Here is a 23,238-nt window from a genome sequence, read left to right on the forward strand (position 1 = left end):
AAGGTGTTCAGGTGGGGGGCAAGCAGATCCAAGAAGCTCTTATAATATGTTGCCAAGAAGCCGTCTGGGCCGGGGGATTTGCCGGATTTTTGGGAACGTATAGCTTGTTCAATCTCATCAGATGAGATCTCAGCATTAAGATGCTCGAGAGCACTAGTGGACACTCCTAAATTGTACTTAGTGCGGCTACTCACGCTCCTGATTCCTGCACAATTCAATTGGAAAAAGCACTTGTGCTGTAATTTGGGCTGTTAATAGCTACGTTAAGTGTATAGAAAAATGGGGAAATCAGCCTGCACATTAAAAGGGCAAATAAACATTGCCTAGCAGTATATATGTCTAAAAATGGCCAATAGGAAAATATTTGGGGCTCTTAAAATGTTTTGATGACTGATTTTTACATTTTTAAATAACAGTTTCAAAATGATAGAAAGCAAACATTTTTCTACTAATAAATGCTTTAGATTAATTTGGGGTGCAAAATATTGGCTGTAAGTTGATTTTTACTTAATTATATGCAACTTTTAAAAATGTGTTAAATAACACCTGTAACTCCCACCTGCAATCCTAAAAATACCACTGGGTTTAGGCAAGAGCCTAGGTTACCTAATGGATGATCCTGCTCCTCTTCTTCCTTTGTTTTGAAATTTAAGACCAGTGTATAATGCCACAGTTCATGATTAATTGATCAAATGGAATCTGCTTATACTCTCAAAATGGCATATTGGAGATATGTTTAGGAAATATAATCATCCTGAAGAAGAACGTCAGTGTATGTCTGTGCTTAGTGCTGACAGAGAGTACTGAAGAATTCTGTCATGTGAAATGCATCAGGCCATGGTCAGGGCTAATACAGTGCTATCTAATACAGGCCGAAAAGCAAAGGGTTCCGAAAAAAATATATATATATGGAAGTGGAGAAATGAAAGTAGTTTGTGAAGCTGTGAATCATGGAAAAACCTTACTAACAACTACAGATGTGTCCTTATACAGTGCGGCTTCAGTTGCACCAAACAGCCTGGCGCCCCGGGATCCATGCGAGTCGGCCGTGCTGAGTGTCTTTTCGCAACTATAAAACAACTGGAAGTGACAAAACTATGTTGCTAGATTGCACTGATCAATTTTATGTGTGACATTTGTGTTTCTGTGTGCATCTGAGTCTGTATACAAAGTGATGAGATGCTGTGATTGCAGCTATTTCCCACCGTTGTGCTTCATCTGTGACTTTGTACATGTGTAAAACTAATTCCTGTGTGGTGAAAGTCACAGCCCAGCACCTCTGGTACACTTGTAGTGGCTTTTTGCTGTGTTTGCAGTGTGAATTAGATGCAAAATGTAAAGGTAAAGATGGTACGCTACATCTCTTGGAGCATCTCAGTCGCACCAGGTGGTATATAGACGCTATGTGCATGAGGACACATCTGTAGGTCGCCAGTCATAACTTGGTACATAATCTCTGTACAATGAAATGAGAATAAGGAGATACCCCACTAATTCCATTAGTGGTACTATTCATTTAGTGGTTCTATCAAGAAAACATACCGCTCACCCGTATGTCGTGACACATGGATGTACGAGTAAATGATTACCCCAATGATGTCCTGATTAAGGTGTCTTGAAGCAAGAGCCTAGGAAAACAGCCAACATTTTATCATCCTCTTTTGGAAGATGTCATCACATTGTCAACACCTTTCTCAACACAAAACGGGGATGATTCAGGCTTGGTCACTTTTCATAACCCCAGATGAACTTTTGCCAACAACTGGAAGTCATTATTTTTAATGATTTCAGCAATGTAACTAAAAAAAGAGGGAAGCAAGAAGCTGATGTTAACCCCTTGGTGTTTCATCAAATAGAGGTTATTTACATTCCTGTTGTCACAATATAATTGCACAGATATCGTCTCCCTCTCCCCACCTAGATACAGAATGTAAGCTTCCAAAATGCTAAATTGGGATTATCATTTTCCAATATATTTTAATATAACTGAAGATGGACGGCCTGATTCAGACCCGCTCGCAAGCAGGTCGATGGTCCCCTACTGCGCATGCGCTGCCTCCGGCGTGCGCATGCGCGAGACCTGTCCAGCGACGAATGCTCCGTCGCTACGGGTCTCGCTACAAGACGGTGCGGCTGTCGATGTTGATTGACAGCTCATCCCGTTTTGTAGTGGGGGTGGCTGCACAAATGCAGGCATCACTAGTGATGTCAGTAGTGGACTTCCTGCTCTATATCTAGGGAGTCCACTCGGGCTTGCGAAAGCTGAGACCCTACCACAGGGTCTCCTCACAAGCCCGATGGTCTCGATAATCTCAATGGGCTCCAGGCCGCTCGCAAAAGCTGTGGATGGTCACCCACAGCATAGCGAGCGGCCTGAAGAAAAAAAAAACGCCCATCAGACCTGCGAGCGGGTCTGAATCAGGCCCTGAGTACAGAGTAGAATGATGCTACTCCCAGAGATTAGCAGACCTGCATTTAAAGAGTTTACTTTTTCCCAAAAGAATAGGGAAAATTGTTGCTTGTTCCTGACTAGCCCAAGATGCTGTTTGCCGGCTAAGTTACTACTAAATGCCATTTTACACCAAAATCAACAGTCAAGCATGTTTTTAATACTTTCCAGTCTTTAAACGAATGTGATTGTTAGTATTTATAATTTCATAAAGTTAACAATAAAAAGTTGAAATTGTAGAGAAAAAAAAGAAATATGTGTAGTGATGACTTTTACAGAGTATAAGATTTACTGAGAGAACTCTGTGCTATAATTTAATGACTGAGAGATGTTCGTTATACTGTGATCACAGGTACATTGGGAAAGGAGGACAGATTCATTTACAAAGAGGTTAAAGGGCTTGGGCATAAAATACAACTTTGACCTCTCCAAGTACACTGACCACACACTTTTATTTCAATTAGATTAAGTGCACAGCAAATGATTCATGATATTGTTTCCTATAGGATACTATATCCTGTAACTGACTTGTAAATGTCTCAGTTTTTAGGAAATAAATGTTGTATTCTGAGCGACAGGCACATACCCACATATTATTCTCTGCAAAACATTTATCCCTCATATTAATGATAAGTTAATACAATTATGTGATCCAGTTCTAAAATTCATCCGTTCATTTTCATTGCTTAGTATGCCACCTACTGACCATTCAGTAAGGAATATTACCAGAATACTAAGGGACTCAGAGACATCCAAAGTTACAGTAAACTACAGGGCGTGAGCCAGTCCAATAATATGAGAATACTATACTAAGAATATAATATGATTCTGTTACAGTAATTATATAAAAATGTATTTAGAAACAGTTTACAATGTTTATTCTGTTTGAAATAAGGGGAATTCATACAAATCCACAGCCTAAGAAACTGATATCCCCCAAAAGCTATGGGGGTAGATATGGGGCTGTTACTGAATGCCCACCTGGAGAAGAGCTAGTACTGTAGCTAGTGTCCAAATAATTCAAATATAAAAATCCATGTAAGGTGGACACACACACAGACACCCTGACCAAACTTAGGAAAAACTATGTTATCTACCAAATTAGAAATTTCACTCCCCCCACCCAGGAGAACAATGGGCGTCTCATGCTAGGGAACCCCACATTTTGAAAGAACAGTTTGCGCCTCCATCCTCTGCTTTGTTGTCGAGGCAGACAGAAGACTCTGTACATCAAAAGAACTCCCACATTAGTACAGGGAGTGTTTCTTTGGCTGGAATTATCCTTTTAAAAGGTAGTTTTGTAGACACAAATCTATACATTAAAACTGAAGTGGTTCCATGTACTAAAAACAATGGTGCTGTGAGACATGGAGGACCGGGTCCAATAGAGGGACAGTTGCTCTAAAAATGAGACATTTGGGAGGTAGAAATCAGCTCATACACATGCTTTAACACACTTGCAATTTTTAGAATGAAATTCAATTTACATGTCATGCAACACAAATGTCACTGCTATTCTGCTTTAACATGATTTAGTGTATATGTCGGTATGTATGCATTTACTTTACAATGTATACACTACATATGATCTTCTTTATTTGTTGAATTATCAGGGCACACCTTTGTTCTTTTGTAAAAGTAACTTTCCCCTTTGACCCGAGGAAACTAGTTTAAGAGTTCCTGAACTTTAGCACTTGTTAACAGGCCACTGGCCCTCTTTTCTGCAATAATAGAAATGATAGAGAGTCACATAATTGAAAAGACTCACACTGCTACGGTATGCAAAACGAATTTAAAACTGAAGCCGAAAGACTGGGCCAAAAAGAAAACAAGAATGAAATCAAATGTCTGAAGAGCTTTTGATAGTCTCTCCAGGCTTATGGCCCTTTGTTCAATAAAAAGCCATCACTGATTTAATTATATTCCTGAAACACAATGGCTCTATTTTAAAATCATGTTAAATGATTGATCTGCTGATTCTCCTCACAGTTCTTAACGCACATTGTGCACTAGAACCAATAATAGAAACTGTCACTAGAGTTTCCAACTTTATCAAGTAGTTTATATATCTACAGTGATGTCTTTACATACAAGCCATTATTAAAATATGTAACAAACATGCTTGTAAAATAATAAATAGTGGAATATATGAAATATTTATAGGATGTACCGAAACATACCATATATATAGTAAAAATTAAACTTCTTAATTGACAACTATAATTTATTTAGAAGGAACTCTATGTTACGCATTTCAAAGCTACACTAAAAGACAGCCAACACTGTTTTTATACACTGCATTTTTCATCTATAGGACTGTTCCATGGATCGTGCTCACTGGCTATTCTTCTATATTTTATTCAGACTTAAACTGTTCCAGGTTGTGACAACCACTCACATCAGCTTCTGCTTCTTCCAAGGTTTATGATTAAATATGAAAATGTATTGCGTTATATTCAAGAATACATATGTAAAAATTCCAGCACTATTACAGAATCTACTATGTTTTAAATTATAATAACTTTTTATTACTTAGGAGCGCTCGATTGAGTCTGTACTACTCCCTTTGTCCTAGTTTTCTGGATCAATAACCATACACTACATTTTGTATAAACATCAAAGAGATATTAAATTATGTAAATAAGAAGGTGATTATTTTAAGTTCTATAGATAATAAAAAAAAGAAAAGAAAAATATGAATTAGATAAAATTGCTTTCACTTTGTTTTTATACTTAGCAGGTCCTGCTTGATTGGTGGAAAGGCAACATACGCATGCTCCATGGTCAGCAACATAGTGGGGGGGAGGGTTTACATATACCCATGGGAATAGCAGAGGATATTTTTTTCCCATTTATTATAGTACACACGGGCATCAGTCAGGATTGGTGGTATGGAGACATATGGAGGGTGGTGAGGGTACGTGGTACTATAGAAAACATATTTACATCATAGCCTGGCCTTTGCAGTGTCTTTGCTTTCCCTTTTTGAGGGTACATATATTTAGTGTAAGCTAAATGAACACAAAAAACTGCAATAGAGATCTGTATGCTGAGCTGGTATGTCATCTTCTCCATGCTTATTGCAACAGGCAGGCAAGTTAGAAGTTCCAAAACATCTACACATAGTTACAAATGTAGGTATGATTGCATGGTAAAGATAGTGGTGGACCTAAGGAGAGGGATGAAACAGGAGGAAGAAGGGTCCTGCTCGTGAAAGCTACATTCTTTACGAAAGAAAGAGGAACAGGGGTATTGGTGAAAAGGTCCCTGGTGTGCCCATATCTAAACAAGGTATAACTTCTGGTGACACTTACATAAGGTTTTATAACTAATAATTTATCTAAATATTTAAACTAGTTTATAGAACAAAAGTAATGTTTAAAGTTCAGTTCACCAGTTATACACACACAAACACATTTTTTTAGAGACCATTATTGAAAATGTATGTACTGTAGCTGTGCATGAAAAGTGACTAAGCATTCTTATCTTTACAGTGATCTTACCTCTCATACTTTGCCGGATGCCCTTCTTCCTCTTAGGAATAAATTACAACAAAATTTGGGCTCTCTTCAGGACGCGCAGTGGTCTTAGTTGCTGGGTTCTATAAGGTACACTTCCCCTTGTGTTCATCTTCAACAATTCCTTTATTTCATTCTGCACAGGTCTTACCGTTTCACTATGTCTATTGCACATATTGATATTAATGTTCCAACTAACTGTCCCAAATGTTGAGTGCTTGATTGTGATTTTTGGCACTTATTATGGCACTGCCCTAGGGTTAGTGAATTTTGGAAATTAGTGTGGTCGGATATTCAATTTACTTTCCCATCGTTACTTTGTCTAAAGTGATTATTGCCCGTTCCTGGTGTGCTCCGGACATACACAAGTGGCGAGTGCTGGTTAATGAGACCATGGACCAGGAACGATATGTTTATACTAGTCGTAAGACCCTTCCTACATTTTATAAGTTATGGGATAGGTGGGCTCTTTCTCCACTGGGTCTTCGGAGACCTGTTGGAGATCCTCCAGGGTAGTTTTTCTCTGTATTTTATTTTTGAATTGTTTATAAGATATAAAAAAGTTTTCAATCAAAATGTACATGATTTAGAAAAGTGACTAAGCATCATGACACAGTTATGTGCACATTTCTTGCCGCCCATCAGTTTTCTCTTTATTGCTGTATGATAGTGACATCACCTTCTCACCCACTCGCAGACAGAGGATGAGAGCAAACAGATCCTTTTCACTTACATTTACCAAATCAATTTCATTTTACAGGCGATTGCCTGGTGACATATTGACGATTTTGTTTAATGGCATCTACTATACTGAATAAATCCATGTCATCTTTGAAACCTTGCAATAAATGACTGTAACATGTTTACTTATTGAAACGAATTATGATGTCCTGTCACTTCATTAACTGCAGAGGTTAACTCTGATATTATCTACTCAACAGAGAGTTAATGTTTCAGACAAAATATACTTATCACAAAGTTAATAATGCTAGACAGAAAGTTATATTTTAACATTATGTAGCCGTACTATTTCCTGTTCATCACATTAGCAAAGGAAGGGACAGTAAAGCCGATATATGTATATTCATATATTGTATTTATTTTATTAGTATTAAATATAGAAATATGAGCACAAATAATCTATTCAATGCTCATGAAATGACTGATACCTGAAGAATTACCCCAAAATTAATAATGTGCATAAATATAAGAATAACAAATACATTTTGTTTAATACAGGTTTTATCTTATGAGAGCTCTTATAACAATAAACACTTATTAGGTATACATTATTGTGATAAAAAAGTGTATGCATCTATAAGGGTAATTTACAAACATTTAGGTTATCCAAGCTAAACGTGATTCCAGAGGGGAAGAGGATGCATTTGTAGGGTCACATATTAGTTAGCAGATAGCCGCAGCCTCTATTCCCCTGCTAGTGTTCAAGAGGTGCTAGTAGCTGCGAGTTAGCAAAATATTACACTATGGAAGCTTTTTTACAGATACACTTAGGGCCTGATTTAGAGATGGTTGGTAACGCAGCAGCTGTCGCAGACACTTTCACAATAGCGGTTGCGGGAATATGCAAATGCTAATCTCAGCCTTCCTTTAGTGCTCCACGATGCGATGGAGTGTACGAGTGTCGAGACGCCCACTTTCAGGCTGCATGGTCTGTGCATTTGCAATGGAGATTGTGAACACTCCAACATCGACGCAACATCGGTCGCACCCTCGACATTTGCGGTAGCCTATGGTCTATTCTAGCTACTCTCCTCTATTCCATCTAAACATGGCCTCTAAAGCCATGGATTTGTGATTGGCAACGCAAAAGCGTTCCCAGACACACATGTGACCCTCCCCTAACATGCCCATGAGGTGGCTCTTTTATGCAATCACTTTAGGTCACCTCCCAGTCTCCACCTTGAAATGCCCAGGTATCAGGGCCGGTCCGAGAGCAATTTTTTTGGTAAGCAAATCTTCTTTTTGCGCCCCGAGTTATGTTTAAGGGGGCGTGGTCTCATGTTAAAAGCCATATATATACGGTATTGCTTCCCTATACCATCCCTGCCTGTCTGCAGTCTCTCCACAGTGTCACGATACTTACCAACCTTTTTCATCCAGCTGTTGCTCACTGCTCCCACCCATAGTCACAGCATGCATGGCTTCGTGGAGTAGGAGCAGGTGCCGCAGCCCACTTCTGCTGCCCTGTCGTGTGAGAAGGAGCCACCCGTGAGTAAGGTAAGGGCTGTGCTGCTATGGAAGCAGCTAGATCCGTAGATTGACCCTGACGTCATCAGCCAGTGTCCAACGGCATTCCCTACCATCCATGTGGGCATAGAGGGGGAATAAAATCATGTGGCGAAATTAGGCTATGCAGGCTTGCATCGAACTTCTGCTGCTGCACAGTCCAATTAACAAAGATCCCTGGCCCTCGCCTCCACTGCTGTTAACACATGCGGCCACAGAGGCACAGCTCAGAATCCGACCTCTGAGTTCCCTAAGCGTGGCCGCAGTAACAGTGGGCCATGGCTGCTAATGAGACAGGAGGAACGGCCCAGCGGGAAGTGAGGGGCAGCCCTGAGAGGTCTGGTAACGGCCAGATTAAGCCTTTGGGGGGTCCAGGGCACTTAAGACTTGTGAGCACTGCCCCCCTGACTGCGTCCACTGTGTGCCTCCTGCCCTGCACCTCCATGAGGCAGCAGCAGCACAGCTTCTACCTGCACTCCGAGAGGGAAATAGACATAATATATCCACAGACAATAGCTGGGTCCCCTCCTTGTAGGCTTTTTTTTCTTCATCCTTGTGTGCCATTGTTATTATTGCGGTATGTGCTGTGCAGCAAATTGGGAACCATGTAATAGGCTCTGCTACTGCCGGCGTTATGTGTGTGCCCCCCAGACCCAGGTTGTGTTTGCCTGCAATCACCTGAGGGAGCACTGACCCTGACCCCAACCTTGATTCTAAATCAGCACTGACCTCTCCTGTTGATGATGGCAACAGCACCAGCTGTGACCCGAGGACCGCAGCCCTGGACGCAGCCCTGCGCTCCAGGAAACTGCAGAGCAACCAGCTGGTGGGCCTCAGGTTCGTAGAGGTGCTGAACCCGCGCAGCCTGTGTGCGGGCAACCTCCAGTCCTCATCCTGTGCAGGAACAAGTTCCTCAGAGTTCCATGTACAAGCTGCGTTGGCTAACCAAGCTAAATAAGCCACAACTGGCTAACCTGCCTGACTCGTGCAGTGGGTCTGCATCTGAAGAAATTCTGCCTGAGCCAGAATCTGCAGCTGGGGCAGACTGTGGCTGCGTTGCCGCTGGGAGAACTGCGTCGGTCAGCAGAGTCAGATCAGCTCCAGCTGGGCTCGTTCCCTGTGGCCCCCCTTAATCCGCCTCTGCCTGGGGAGTCTTGTTCGGACGGCAGGCAGAGTGGAGGGGCATCCTTGGGGGGTCCTGTTCGTGCACTCCACGGTGTAGTCTGCTGGCTGCTGCTCTACGCGCCTTCGTAGTCGGCGTAACAGGTGGGCCAGAGATTACAAACCCCTTCTCAAGTGTTAGCAATGCCATGCACAACTGCAAATGCCTTTGGACACTTGGGTTCGCACGTATGCAGTACGTAATTCTTGAACTTTTCGCACATGCGCAGTAGCAAAAAATTTGCTTAACTGCAGGAACATTGAAACTGCTCCATTTATGAATCATTTCGTCATTTTTATTTTTAGCAATAATGCATATTTTAGGGCTGAAGCACAAGAAAATTCACTTTTCTAATGATCCCGAGAATTAAATCGCATTGTATGTGGACAATTGGTCTGTGCAGTTGTGGCTGACACATCTATATACAAGTACTATAGATGATACACAATAAATATTCCAAAATGCAACTGAACATGCAAAACCATAAGTGAGTGTGTAGACAAATTTTTAGTGCATCTGCAAATGCTTACTTTGCGTCCAGCTCTAAGTGAGGGCCTGATTCAGAGCCGGACGCTCTTTCAGAGCGCTCGCTCTGAATCAGGGCCGGCCCTCTCTCTTTTTAGAGCGGCCTCCTGGCTGCTCGCATAGCTGTGGGTGACCACCCACAGCTATAGCGTGTGGCCAAAAAGATGGTCGCGATGGTCAAGACCATCGCGACCATCGGGCTTGCGACGAGACCCTTGTGGTAGGGTCTCATCTGCCGCAAGCCCTGGAGTGCTTTTGGCTCTATCAGAGCCAAAAGCACTCCCACTGACATCACTAGTGATGTCAGTGGGGCTGGCCCCAGACGGTAGGCGTTCTCATGGGAATGCCTCCGTCTGGCCAGCCATGCCCCCGGCACGCCCACCAAAGGGGGCGTGCTGTCACTCACCATCGACAGCACGGCCCCTTTGTAGCGAGACCCAAAGGGCTTGCCCGTCGCTATCCGGGTCTCGCGCATGCGCACGACGGAGCCAGGTCCATCATGCGCATGCGCACTGGCCCAACATCGACCCGCTTGCGAGCGGGTCTGAATCAGGCCCCGAGTCCCTAACTATCTCTTTTTCTTTTATTATCGTAATCCCAGAAAAACCTATTGCAGAGGCTTCTGTGGATCCCAGTTTTCTGGCTTTGTATCTCTTCAAAATTTGCTGTGTGCATTATTGTGGAAGTGAATTACATGCACAATGATGTATTGTAGTATCAGATTCGCATGAAGCAACTAGTTTTTGAATCGTATGTGCACAGAGCTAATCGCTGCATAAAAGGAAACACATAGGGGCCCATTTAATCAATGATCGTTTTTGCAACGGGATCAGGGCATGCCAGTAACGCCCATAATCGCATTGCAAAAAGTGATCTCTTCGGCCGGATATATCATCCGGGACTCCTCCAAAAGGAGCCCGTCCCTGCGATGTCTCCGGAGATCTGCCGGCCAGTATAGGGAGTGGTGCGTATTCACAGTCCCCTGGACTGCACATGCACTTCCGCCATACCCGGGGAGGGTTCCGGTGGATTCCTCCCACTCGCGCAAGCAGGGGGGGTTTCCGAGTACCCAGAAACCCCCCCCCCCCGACCAACCAAATTCTTTTTTCAGAGGCCGTAACCAGGATGGCCACACTGAGCGGATAATGCTCTTGGGCGGACACGGCCTCTCGAGCAATTTCTATTTGCCGGGTGCCTGCTGCTATGTATATCAGTGGCGCACCCGGCTATCCTGGCTGCTGTGAGGATTTTGTATAGATCCCCTTCTGTTGATACATCTACGGAAGGGGATCTATCCATGACCCTGCTTTGAGCCTTTGAGCTCCGCCTCCTCCGGCTCCCGCATGGTGCGCTGGCTCTATGGAGAGATGACATGTCTTCTCTCCAGTGACAACTGCCACAGCGCATACAAGGGAGGGATCGAGGAGCTGGTCGGCGCAGTGAGACGTGGGAGGGCGGCACGGCACTGAGAGGCTAACTGCAGAATCATGTCAGGTCAGTTTCTTTGTTTTTAGTGTTGGCTGGGTAGGTGGTGTGTGTGTGATGTACAGTATGTGTGATATATGTATGTGTTGCTCTGTGTGTGATGTGTGTGTGAGTGTGATGAATGTGTGTGACATTGATGTCCCAGGGAAGAAGGGGGGTGTTTGTGGAGTGTGTGTGTGTGTGTGTGTGTGTGTGTGTGTGTGTGTGTGTGTGTGTGTGTGTGTGTGTGTGTGTGTGTGTGTGTGTGTGTGTGTGACATAGGAGTGTGTGTGTGTGGTGTGTGTGTTAGACATAGGAGTGTGTGTGTGTGTGTGAGACATAGGAGTGTGCGTGTGTGTGTGAGACATAGGAGTGTGTGTGTGTGGGTGTGTGTGTGAGAGACATAGGAGTGTGTGTGTGTGTGTGTGTGTGTGTGTGTGTGTGTGTGTGTGTGTGTGTGTGTGTGTGTGTGTGTGTGTGTGTGTGTGTGTGTGTGTGTGTGAGACACAGGAGTGTGTGTGTGTGTGAGACATAGGAGTCCCAGGGAAGGTGGGGGGGGGGGGGGTCAGTGAAGGTGGTGGTGGGGGGGGGGGGCTGTTTGGTGCCACCATGTTTATATACAATAAAGCTATATCTACACAGACATTGCTGGTGCCAGTGTGGTCCAATTGACCAGGTGGGTGCTGTGCATCTAAAGTCCCAGGAGGGGAGGAGGAGGGGAATATAGTAACATGAAATACTAACAGCTCTGGAGTCTTTTTTTTTTCCTTTGTAAATAAACTCTATAACTATTCCATTTTCCTTTTTATTTGTTCAATGTGAATATTTAATTGGTATAAATGACAAGGGAACATGTATGTATGCTGTGTGTGAGTTTGTAAGTATGTTGGTGTGTATGTATACTGTGTGTATGTCTCACACACACACACACACAACAATCTCTCTCTATATAAAATAATCTATCTCTCTCTCTCTCTAAAATATGGAAACCCCCCCTTAAAAATCCTGCGTTTGCCCCTGCCTCCGCTGGCTAATAGTGCGCGGTGTAGCACATAGGCTACAGCAGCTAATGCCATCTTCAGATGGCGTTGATTGCGGGGGCCAATATCTGGAATGCATCGCATTACGGATATTGGTAAATTTGGCAGCATCGCATCCCCCATAGAAACCTATGGGGGAGGCGGCTGCCAGCGGTAATGGAGGGATCACAGCATGTATCAGAAATACCTGCTGCTGTCCCTCCTTCATACATAAGGGGGATACTTAGTATTTGAGGTAAACCCCTGAAAAGGGTGTTTTCGGGGATTTTACCTCAAGTACACTTTGATAAATGGGCCCCAAAATAAGGTTTGAAGCGTGAGGGGGCTGGACAAATAGTCCTAATAGCAGTGTCTGTTTCCCAAAGAAACCACAATAAATAGTATCACTCTATAGGAGGTTAGGTACTGCTGTATCTGTTAAACGTAAGAAATAGTTTGTACGATTTCTGACTGTCCTACATACCGATTTCTTATTTTACTAATCTGTATAAGAGTTTTGCTGAAGTCTGATTGTTCTCAGAGCCATGACTCTATCCAATGTAATTAGTTAAAACCTGTGGTCGAAGTGGGGCGGTATACGGCGGTATGACATACCGCCACTTCCCGGCCCCACTTCATTTTAGCCACAGAGGAGAATGCAACAGCGCTGGGTTGCAGTATGGCATCCCTGCGCTGGAGCAGCGGCGGCAATGGAAACACTGTGTAGACATGTGTCCCGCAGGGGACACATCTCGATCAGCGGCTGGCATATAGCCGGGACAAAGCAGCCACCTGGTCCCGGCTGCATTGTAAACAGCGCACTCTGGCTGCCAGCCAATTGCAGGGCTTGCGGCCGCCAGCCAATCACGGGGCTCGTGGCCGCCAGCCAATCACTGTGCTCGCAGCCGCCAGCCAATCACATGGCAGCTTCTCATTGGCTCGCACTACTGGAGCAGCAACGAAGACCCGGTACTCCTGGCAGCTCCGTTCCAGCAGCGCAGGACCGCAGGTAAGAGGGAAGTAGAGAGAGGGGAGGATGTGAGAGAGGGGCAGACAGAGGGAGGCAGGCAGTTAGTATTGTAGGGGGTGAGGGAAGAGAGGGATTCAGTAATAAGGGCAAGGTGTGAGAGAGGGGAGCAGGCAGGGAGAAGTGTAGGGGTGGGGTGAGAGACGTACAATGGGGTGATATGGAAGCAGGGGCCCAGGGGGGGAAATTCAGTCTCCATACCTCCACCTCTAAATTCCCACTTCGAGCACTGGTTAAAACTAATGGTGGGTACATACGAGACGATATGTTGCCCGATCCGGCAGATCAGTCCGACATATCGTCCAAATCAGCCGATGTGTACCCGCTATGAGCGACCCTGCGTTCTCCCGCGGGGTCGTTCATCGCCTTGACAGATCGAGCATACATGCTTCTAAATCTTTCAATTTGATGAACAACCACATGCTTGCGGAGGCGGCTGGTGAACGACATATCGCGCAGTCGTTCACCAGATCGTGAGGTGTCAACCCACCGCTCCATATGTCGTTCGTCGCATTGTTCGTCGGCTGGGTATACACATTGTCTACTGTGTGCCAGTCTTAAGTTAGACTAGTGCAGACTAGTGCATTGAAAGTGACCAGACACAAGACAATTGAAGGGGATTATCTTGATTTGGCGGGAAGGATTCATTTAATTAAACCAGCACCGTAGCTGGAAATGAACTACATGGAATGGGAATGGCTTCTTCCCCTTTCAAATTCCATGGGATCCAATTGTCACGGCATTGTGACGTCACCGAAAACCACGCCCAAACGCGTTTTGTCTTTAGGGCTTCGTCAGTGGGTGTGCTGACGAAGGCCTAAAGATGAAACGCGGTGACGTCACAACGCCGTGACGCTGCTTCATGGGAAGTGTAGTCCTGTGACTGGGATCTGGAGCTGGGATGCTGAAAAGGCAATAGCGGTCTCACTGATACTTTTGTGGCTGTGTTTCTTGGGCTAACCGTGGTTGCCGATGATCCTGTATGCTGAACTGTGATAACTTCTGTGTAAGTTTTTTATGTGTGCCATAATTACAGTAAATATTTATATCATACTCATTGTGGGGCGCACTCCTTCTACTTTGATCAGAAATTCCTGAACTTGCTCCTGAGGAGGAGGATTGGACTGAAGGGAGCTGCAAACAATTAAATACCTTTTAAAACACTGAGAGGACCTACTTCCATACTAATGATTGGACTAACATCCTTTTTGCGCATGGAGATATACTTTTAAATTTTGCTTTTTATATAGATATATATATATATCTATATAAAATATATAAAATTGTATCTGCTCCGTATGATTAGTAATTATAATAATATTTCATGAGGTACTTAAAGGAAATACACAAGCAGTCAAATATTTTATATAAGCCCACATCTTTGCTAAATTAAGTAAGTGTAAACAGTCTAACAAACCTGAAGACAACACTTTGAAACTACATGTTAAGTGTGAAATAGCAAGCACATTGATGTAAAAATTGGACAAACTACTTATTCAGCAGCTTCCTAAACAAACTGTTTTAATGCAGAGTCGTCCATTTACTTGTAGGCATCCAAATATTTGTGAAACATGACTTGTATTCGTTCTCGAGTGTTTCTCTTACCAATAGCTGACTGAATGCCTGAAACTAAAGCTAGGCACAGGATTGAATGCCTGAACAGTGTTTTTATGCATCAGTAAGCAAAATTACAGAATGGTTTAAAAAGATCACACCAACAAGTCAAGGTTGCCCAAGGTAACTAAATAGGTCACTAGACTCTATGGCACCAGCATTTGCATGTTCTATCACTACATAAGCATTAATGCCTTGTAGTCACACTGATCAGTAAGGTGACTCTGAGGTTATATCAGGAGGACAGTAACTTTACTTTAATTTCCCATCATCTTGTTAAATAAAGATGGAACTTCAACTTCAGACTTTTAAGCCTACATGTTGAGATCCAAAATGTGGATCTTATGGTGGCCTCTCAGTGCAGCTAGTGACCACAGAAACCTCGGGATCCAAGGTTTTTGGGCAACAATTGAAATCAATTAGTCATCATTGATATAAACTCCTCAACACTCTCTCTACATGAGTGCTCAGCCTAAAATGGGATGGAAACCCCTATCCACGTCACATTATTAATAATTCTCAGCAAACAGGTTATTTGTAAGATGTCCTACCCTAGGATGCCATCACCAGTCAGATGGGAGTTTCTCTCCCCTTTGCCTTTGGCACATCAATAGTTTTCTAGTTAAAATTTTCATGAATTACAGTTTGTAGTAATTGAGCAAGCAAAGCCCATTTTGTAGGCTTAAGATCAGTTTCACTATTAAACTATTTAAAAAACAATTACAGGTATACATATTTTCACTTACTTCCCAGCCACAGTGTGAATTTTCAAGGTTCATACATTGCTCTCCTTCAAATGGTCCAATTTTTTCTCCAGATGATATTTTAATTTTTGTCCATATTCCCAGTCCTGCCCCTGGAATACCTGATTCCCGAAGTTCAAATTCAGGAGGTATTGGAATGTCATCTGGGATATAAATAGAAGCCTTATATGGTGATACTTCATTAGGTGTGAACTCATCACTAGAAGAGGCTGGGGAGGGTAAATCTGGAAAATGTGAAGCTGAAGCAGTGACAATTCCATCATCAACACATACAACCTCACCAGCTGTCATCCCAGGAAAATGTTCACCTATAAACAGATATAAAATAGAACGGATTAGTCATATGTTTATGTGATATGAATATATTAATATTCTCGTTTGCTATTGTGTTGCAAAGCTAGTCCATACAATTATTAAACGGTAATAACATTTATCATTATCAGTCCAATCTTCTAGGTGATGGAAGTACCACAATAATTTAGCATGTGGGCCAATACTAGAAGTATATATGAAGCACTTTCCAGGAAAGCCAGTAAAAGTTCATGATGACACCTACCAACATCCATAATCTACTGCTGTTTTGTATAATGCAACTCCATTACTTCTCCAACAGAGAATGTGGAAGAAACAAATTGCAATCAGTGATTAAATAAATATTGATCTATTGGAAAGGAATGCCAATTCAAGTAACAATGGAACCACCAGTGGAACACCTTCCAGAGGGTATCATTCAATAAGACTATCATAAGGAAAATATAAAATAAGTGATTTTAATTTTCCCTTGTGCTTTAAGGCATACTTTGTAAATTTAATTATAATGTATATGTGTTCCTTTGACCATTGACTGGCCCTGCATACTACAGTTACACATTATATTTATTGCATTATGCAGCTTTTGTTAAGGACTTCCTTTAAAGAGCAGTCTATGTCCAATTGTGAGATTTCATATTATATGTATCTGATATACGAATTGCAATATAATCTACAGCAACCATAATAGGATTGACAGAGGACTTTTCATGTCAGTAGGTACAGAAGCAAGGTATGCCAGTCCTGAATATGTCTGTGGACAAACACCAGCGCTGAACACTATTCTATATGGGGATCAGTCCAGGGTTGAATTTTGTTTAATATGCTAATTACACAGATACAACTTGTGGTCTAAAAGGTAAGATATATCTTACAGCAGTTATTATTAACATATTTGTGTCAGGTCGCTGCTCCAGAATGGGTAAATCAATGCATAGTGCTCTAGAGAAAACAGACGAATAGACTGTGTGACATCACCTTGAGTAATGTTTATAGTTTTGGAGGCACTGGGCCTCATTCAGAGGCGCAAGCAATTTGCATGCACTGGTGAGGTTCATGTAGCTGAGCAATTATTTGCCACTGCACATGCGCAAAACGTTTTAAAAACCCCTACTGCATGATTTTTCAGGTCGGAAGAGTGGGTGGGTCTCCTGCATTCCACCCATTTACAAGTGAATTGGCGAGGGTGAAAATACCAGGAATTGTGCGTCCGTAAGAAGGGGGCGGCGCAAAAATGATGGGGCTGGCATTTTAGCCACGCCCCCTCATCAATGACCCGCAAATTGCTTCAGTTTGCGGTGATGAGGGTGTGGCCTAATGACATAAAGAGACCAGCCCCGCCCCCTAAGTCTCCATAGAGATAAATGATGCCCTATGTAGCATGCGTTACACAGAGTGTACGCACAACTATTCTATTGCGATTGGGAGAGACAATATCAGAAAGGTGCCAGAAAAGTGATGGGCGTTCCTGGGCAGTAACTGGGCGGTGGCTTGAAGTGAAAACAAAATAAACAATGTGTCATTGGTGCGTTATGGGATTGTCGCAGGCATGTCAGTTAGAGCAACTGCGTTCTCAGGTGCACAGCTGCAGCCACAGAGGGAGAAATAGCACCTGCTATAGGGCAAGTCCAAGTGTTGATGGTGCACCCGATGGTGCGCTGATGTCAAGAATCAGTGTTTAAAAAATTCAGGTGCCGACTAATGCACCAGGGGAAGGCTGATACTATCATTTGCATATTATCGCTGCCACAACGTCGGCAAAAGACGTACCAGCGTGCACCTCTGAATCAGGCCCACTCTCTCCAAGAGACATGAATGAACCAGAAAAAATGCAGAAAAGGGCTGATAAAACACATCAGTAAAGAGATCAGCTAACAGGAGAGATGGGACACAGATGATATGATAAAGATACATCATTTTTAAAAATAAGATCATTTCTTGGACAAAAGGACACACTTTCAAATACGAACGAGGAAGGCAATAAAAACCTAAAGCTTTACCTGCATACTTAGGGGTATATTTACTAAAGTGCAGGTTTTTAGAAGTTGAGTTGTTGCCCATAGCAACCAATCAGATTCTAGCTATTATTTTCTAGATGGTGCCAGATAAACGATAAGTAGAATCTGGTTGCTATGGGCAACAACTCCACCTCTAAAAACTCTCACTTTAGTAAATATACCTCTTAGAGGTGCTTTCCAGTTGCCCAGAACTCCCCCCCCCCCGCGCACAATATACAGACCTGCGTAATATGTTGGCGTTTATAAACAGAAGATAATAATCACGTTATCACGATAAAAAGCACATGCACCAAGACAAAATGCCACCTAAGAGTTTAATTCTAGTGGAACCTGGACACCTAAAATTGGGTTATATACAATTATACTATGGCAGCAGATTTCTTAATATCAGTTATATAACGTTGGAGACAAAATGTGCCTTGTAGTATTGTTTATGGCTTGCTCACTGACTCTGCGCATTACTGGAAGAATGAGGAATGCATCTCAAGTAATATGCATCACATTCAGTTACATCCCAGTGTGGGACCCACGGACAAATCTAGGTACGTGCTTTGTACACTACAACTAATAAATCATATTTCCCAGTCTCCAGACAGCAGAACTTTAAACAGCTCTGTAAAGATCCATCTGTGCTTCCCTGCTGCCACTGCCAACCCCATGACCCCTGATACACCATCAACCTTCCTTAATGCATAATTTAAACAGGGGTATTGAGAATCCAATTCCAAGAGTGACAACATATATCTGTTTTATGGCCCTGGATGACATTCTGGCCACTGCATTACTTTGTGTCACTGAAACAAAACTACATTTAAGCGGAAATTATAAAAGTACTATTGTCAGAAATCAGTAAACATGCAATACCAAAGCAACCAATGTAATCTTTAACTTGCAGAACCCTGTAACCTCTGTAATGATGTCATAGGTAATGCATTATAGAGGCCAGAAACTGGAATGTAGACTAGGAACCGTATTCAATTTGACCGGACCCGCAATACTTTTTTGCCTCCCAGGAGTTTTTGCCTACTTTGCCTGTTTTGCAGGCGGAAAAGTATTGCGCGCGTGCCCGCGTATCGCCGTATTCAATTTGAAAGTAGGCGAAAACGAGACCTGGCGAAACTTAAACAAGAGGAAAGTGCTGTCAGATTTGGGGAAATCAGCCTGACACCCCCCAAGAGATGCTCTGACATGGGGGTTCACTATGGTACCCCCTGATTTGGCTTGTTGAAGGTATTTGGTGTTTTTAAACGGGCTCAATAGCTGCTAAACAGCGTTTTTGTATAAGTGGTGCAGAATAGTATTCATGAGTTTATTTTTGCAGAAAATAACTTATCCCAGCAAATTTGGGGTACTTGAAAATGGGGGCCAGCATATTTTAAAGTTGCTAAAGTTAAGTTTAAAAAAATGTGAAAAATCCACCTGCCGCAAGGCCCTGCAATTAAAAAAACACTTGGGGACCCCCCCCCGGAGTCAAGTTAGCTAGTTTTTAACTTTGTCCCCCAACATTTTTTTTTTTCGCCCCCAAAATTCAAAGTGGTTTTTTGGGGTGTTCTTAATTGGTTTTTAAATATTTTTTTGACACAGTTTACCGTTGGGGGACTGTCTGAAGGCTGCATGGGGGTTCCCGCAACTTAGCACCCCAAAACCCCAATTCTGCACTTTTTTCCGCCTGCTATTCATAGGCGAAACTTTTTCGGCTATTACATTGCATTGGCTTTCTGCCTAGGCGGAAAGTGTTTCAAATTGAATACGCGATACTTTTCCGCCTGGCGAAATGGCGTCATCAGTGAAAAGTTTCCGCCAAAACCACGCGAAAACGGCTTTTCACCTCAAATTGAATACGGGCCTAGGGTGGATACAGTTGTTCTCCTGATAGTGCAGTCAGTGCAAGTGCTCTGCATTCAGGATCATCTACTAACTTTGATGCAGGCTTGCACAGTGCAATAACCCACAGCAACCAGTGAATAATTAGCTTTAATCAGATCAACCTAGTGCATACTAATGAGAGCAAGTGTCCTATTGGATGATGCGAATTACTGCCTTGTGAAAGTTTGCTCCCATTAGTAAAATAACCTACATTTTTGTTATCATATTGTTTTAGTTATTTGTTAAAGGGATAAAATACACTGGGCCTGATTCAGCATGGATTGCTATTGCAATCGCAGCTGCGATTACGCACAGAGGTCTGCTGTGAAATTATGCTAATGAATGCAATCTCAAAGCCATCGCACAGCCAGCATAGAGATGCCCACTACTGTTATCTCACATCCGTAATACCTTGCAGTACTGTGAGTCCATCCCTAATCCAAACCCTTATGCAGATGTTGACATTTTGACTGTGTCAACATTTCATATGGCGAACCTGACAGACTGCCCCAAAATACATATCCTATTCACCTGTGTTATTGTGTGTTGCAGACATGGTAATACACCTCAGATTACTACCTGCTCAATAATTCCCTTAGCATTGATATTATTGTGATACAAGCCAGGGTAGAAGGGGGTTCATGAGATCATTATATTGTTATTTATAAAATAGTTCTCATTAACAATATATAGTAAAGCTGGCCACACACATGGCGATGTGCACACGATCAGCCGATGCGTGCGATTTATGTACGATTTCCCTTGAAACTCTCCCTGGCAGCTCTGCACACGATCTCCGCACGATCTGCACACGATTTGGTGTCCAATCTTCATACGATCTCTCATGCATCCAGACTTTCACAGTGCATCGCCTCCTAGATTGTCAGATCTGCCCTACTACACGGCAGATCTGACGATGTGATGTGTGACCAGCGGGGACGTGCATCGCATCATGATCGTGAGTGGGGACTCACGATTTACTCAGGATTTGGCCATATTTTACACGATCTGTCGTTCCAATGTGTTGGAATCGTCCAGATCGGGTAAAATATCGCTATGTTGTGGCCAGCATAACACAGGTGGTAAGTATGAAATCTACACTGTATCATGATATTGTTTTATTATTTGCTGTGCAACACATTGTGGTCAAGCACTGCATTTGCTGTTATCATTGCTGTATGATCTATCACTCTGTACTTATTGGTCAGCAAGTTCAGCACTGTATCCATTATGTCCTTGTACTTACTGGCCACAGAAAATGCTGTATTAGTATCTCCACTGCGCAATGCATCCTCTAACACACAGGTTCTCAAAGTCGGTCCTCAGGACCCCAAACAGTGCATGTTTTCCAAGTCTCCTTACAGAATCACAAGTGAATTAATTAGCTCCACCTGTGGATCTTTTCAAATGTATCAGTAAGTAATGAGTACACCTGTGCACCTGCTGGGAAACCTGGAAAACATGACCTGTGTGGGGTCCTGAGGACCGAATTTGAGAACCACTGCTCTAACACAGTGGTTCTCAAACGCGGTCCTCAGGACCCCACACTGGTCACGTTTTCCACATCACACAGAAGGTGCACAGGTGTATTCAATACTCACTGACACATTTTAAAAGAGCCACAGGTGGAAATTATTTTTTCACTTGTGATTCTGTGAGGATACCTGGAAAATATGCACTGTTTGGGGTCCTGAGGACTCAGTTTGAGAACATGTGCTCTAACACCATTAAAATGCTGATTGGTGCATCTGGCACAGACCACTTGCTACTTCTCTCTCTCTTGCTACTTCTACTAATACTTAAAAAAATTAAAACTTTTAGTAAATGTGTTATTTAGCCTTAGAAACACAACATCAATGTTGATCGATTTTCATTGTTTTTAAAAAATTTATCAAAATCAACATTTATTAAATATACCCCAAGAACTCAGTCCAGAACTACAATACCTACTCCCCAGTGGCGTAACTAGGGGGGGCCGAGCTGGGCACGTGCCCTGGGCACCGTGGCAGGCCCAGCAGACGGGGTGCCGCCAGCCAAGGTATTGTATCCGCACCACCGGAGCCCTTGCCACCATTGCGCCCGGACACTCTAATAATTTAATGATCAGGCAACTGTGCCTACTGGTGCTGACTGTAGGGGGAGCTGCAGCAAAATCGTGCAGCGCCTCCCCGGCAGTCAGTCCTATCCTGAGAGCTGCCGGGTGACAGTGACTCTTCCTTCCCCGGCGCTCTCTCTGCTGTCTCAGCTCTGCAGCCAGTTATGTATTAGGAAAACTAAATAAATATAAACTATATCTAAATCAGACGCAATTAAAATATTAAAGCAGTGGGTATTTTAACAATTGAATCATTAACTAAACACCTTAAGCACTTTGCAGCTCCCAATAAGATTTCTGGTGATCCTAATATATTATAAACATACATATAAAAAAGCAATAGAGAGCGCAAAAGGTGGATAAGGACAGATTAATTTAATATATTAAGAATTGTTAGAACATATAATTCAACATAATTCATAAGTGTAAAAACACAAAATAGCCCAAGCAAAAAAGGCAAGATTGATGCTTGAGATATATAATGGGAGAACTATAATAAAAAAAAAAAAATATATATATATATATATTATTATTATTATTATATTATACACATAAACAATTTCATTTAAGGAAACACATAAAAATAAGCAGTCCACCAAAACGTCTCTCGATAATCCGGTATGTTTGCATATACATCCATTTGATATGGGACAGGGATATTTAAATCATACTTGCCGACAATCAGCTCCAGCCTTCCGGGAGGGAGCTGATTGTCGGCTAATAGCAGGGGGCGGTGCCGGCCATTGGGGGCAGAGCCGGGGGCGGGGGCGGCCATTTGGTGGCACACTGGGGGCGGGGGCGGGGACGCACGATCGCGTCATCGTGACTCCGCCCCCTCTTCACAATGCCGTTATTTTTAGCATTGTGAAGCACAGGGCGGGGCCATGATGACGCGATTCTGCGCGAATTGCATCACTGTGCCCCCCGCTGCGGGGGTTTCCGTTTTTTTCAGGGGGGAGGTCGGGAGGGTCGCAAGCTTCCGGGAGGCTTGCCTGCCTTTCCGGGGGGCCGGGAGTGGCACCCGAAAATCGGGAGGCTCCCGGCCAAATCGGGAGGGTAGGCAAGCCTGATTTAAATGCCTTTGTAAGCCAATTGCTGATACAGGTTGAGTCTCCCATATCCAAAATGCTTGGGACCAGGGGTATTTTGGATAAAGGAATA

The 23,238-nt window shown here is 43.1% G+C and overlaps 1 protein-coding gene across 1 annotated transcript in view; it reads right to left on the bottom strand.

Annotated features, from left to right (window-relative positions):
• The window catches only part of MECOM (MDS1 and EVI1 complex locus), a 355,310-nt gene extending 333,995 nt beyond the window's left edge, over nt 1–21,315 (bottom strand). The window contains exons 1-2 of the mRNA XM_088452371.1: nt 21,229–21,315; nt 15,772–16,097 (exon numbers count right to left, since the gene is read on the bottom strand). Coding sequence (XP_088308497.1) covers nt 15,772–16,080 — 309 coding nt within the window. The 5' untranslated portion in view covers nt 16,081–16,097; nt 21,229–21,315. The remainder of the gene's footprint in view (nt 1–15,771; nt 16,098–21,228) is intronic.
• Between the last annotated feature and the right edge of the window lie 1,923 nt (nt 21,316–23,238).

Source organism: Taudactylus pleione, unplaced genomic scaffold (assembly GCF_031769625.1).
Source record: "Taudactylus pleione unplaced genomic scaffold, aTauple2 ptg000037l, whole genome shotgun sequence".
NCBI classification, from domain to species: domain Eukaryota; kingdom Metazoa; phylum Chordata; class Amphibia; order Anura; family Myobatrachidae; genus Taudactylus; species Taudactylus pleione.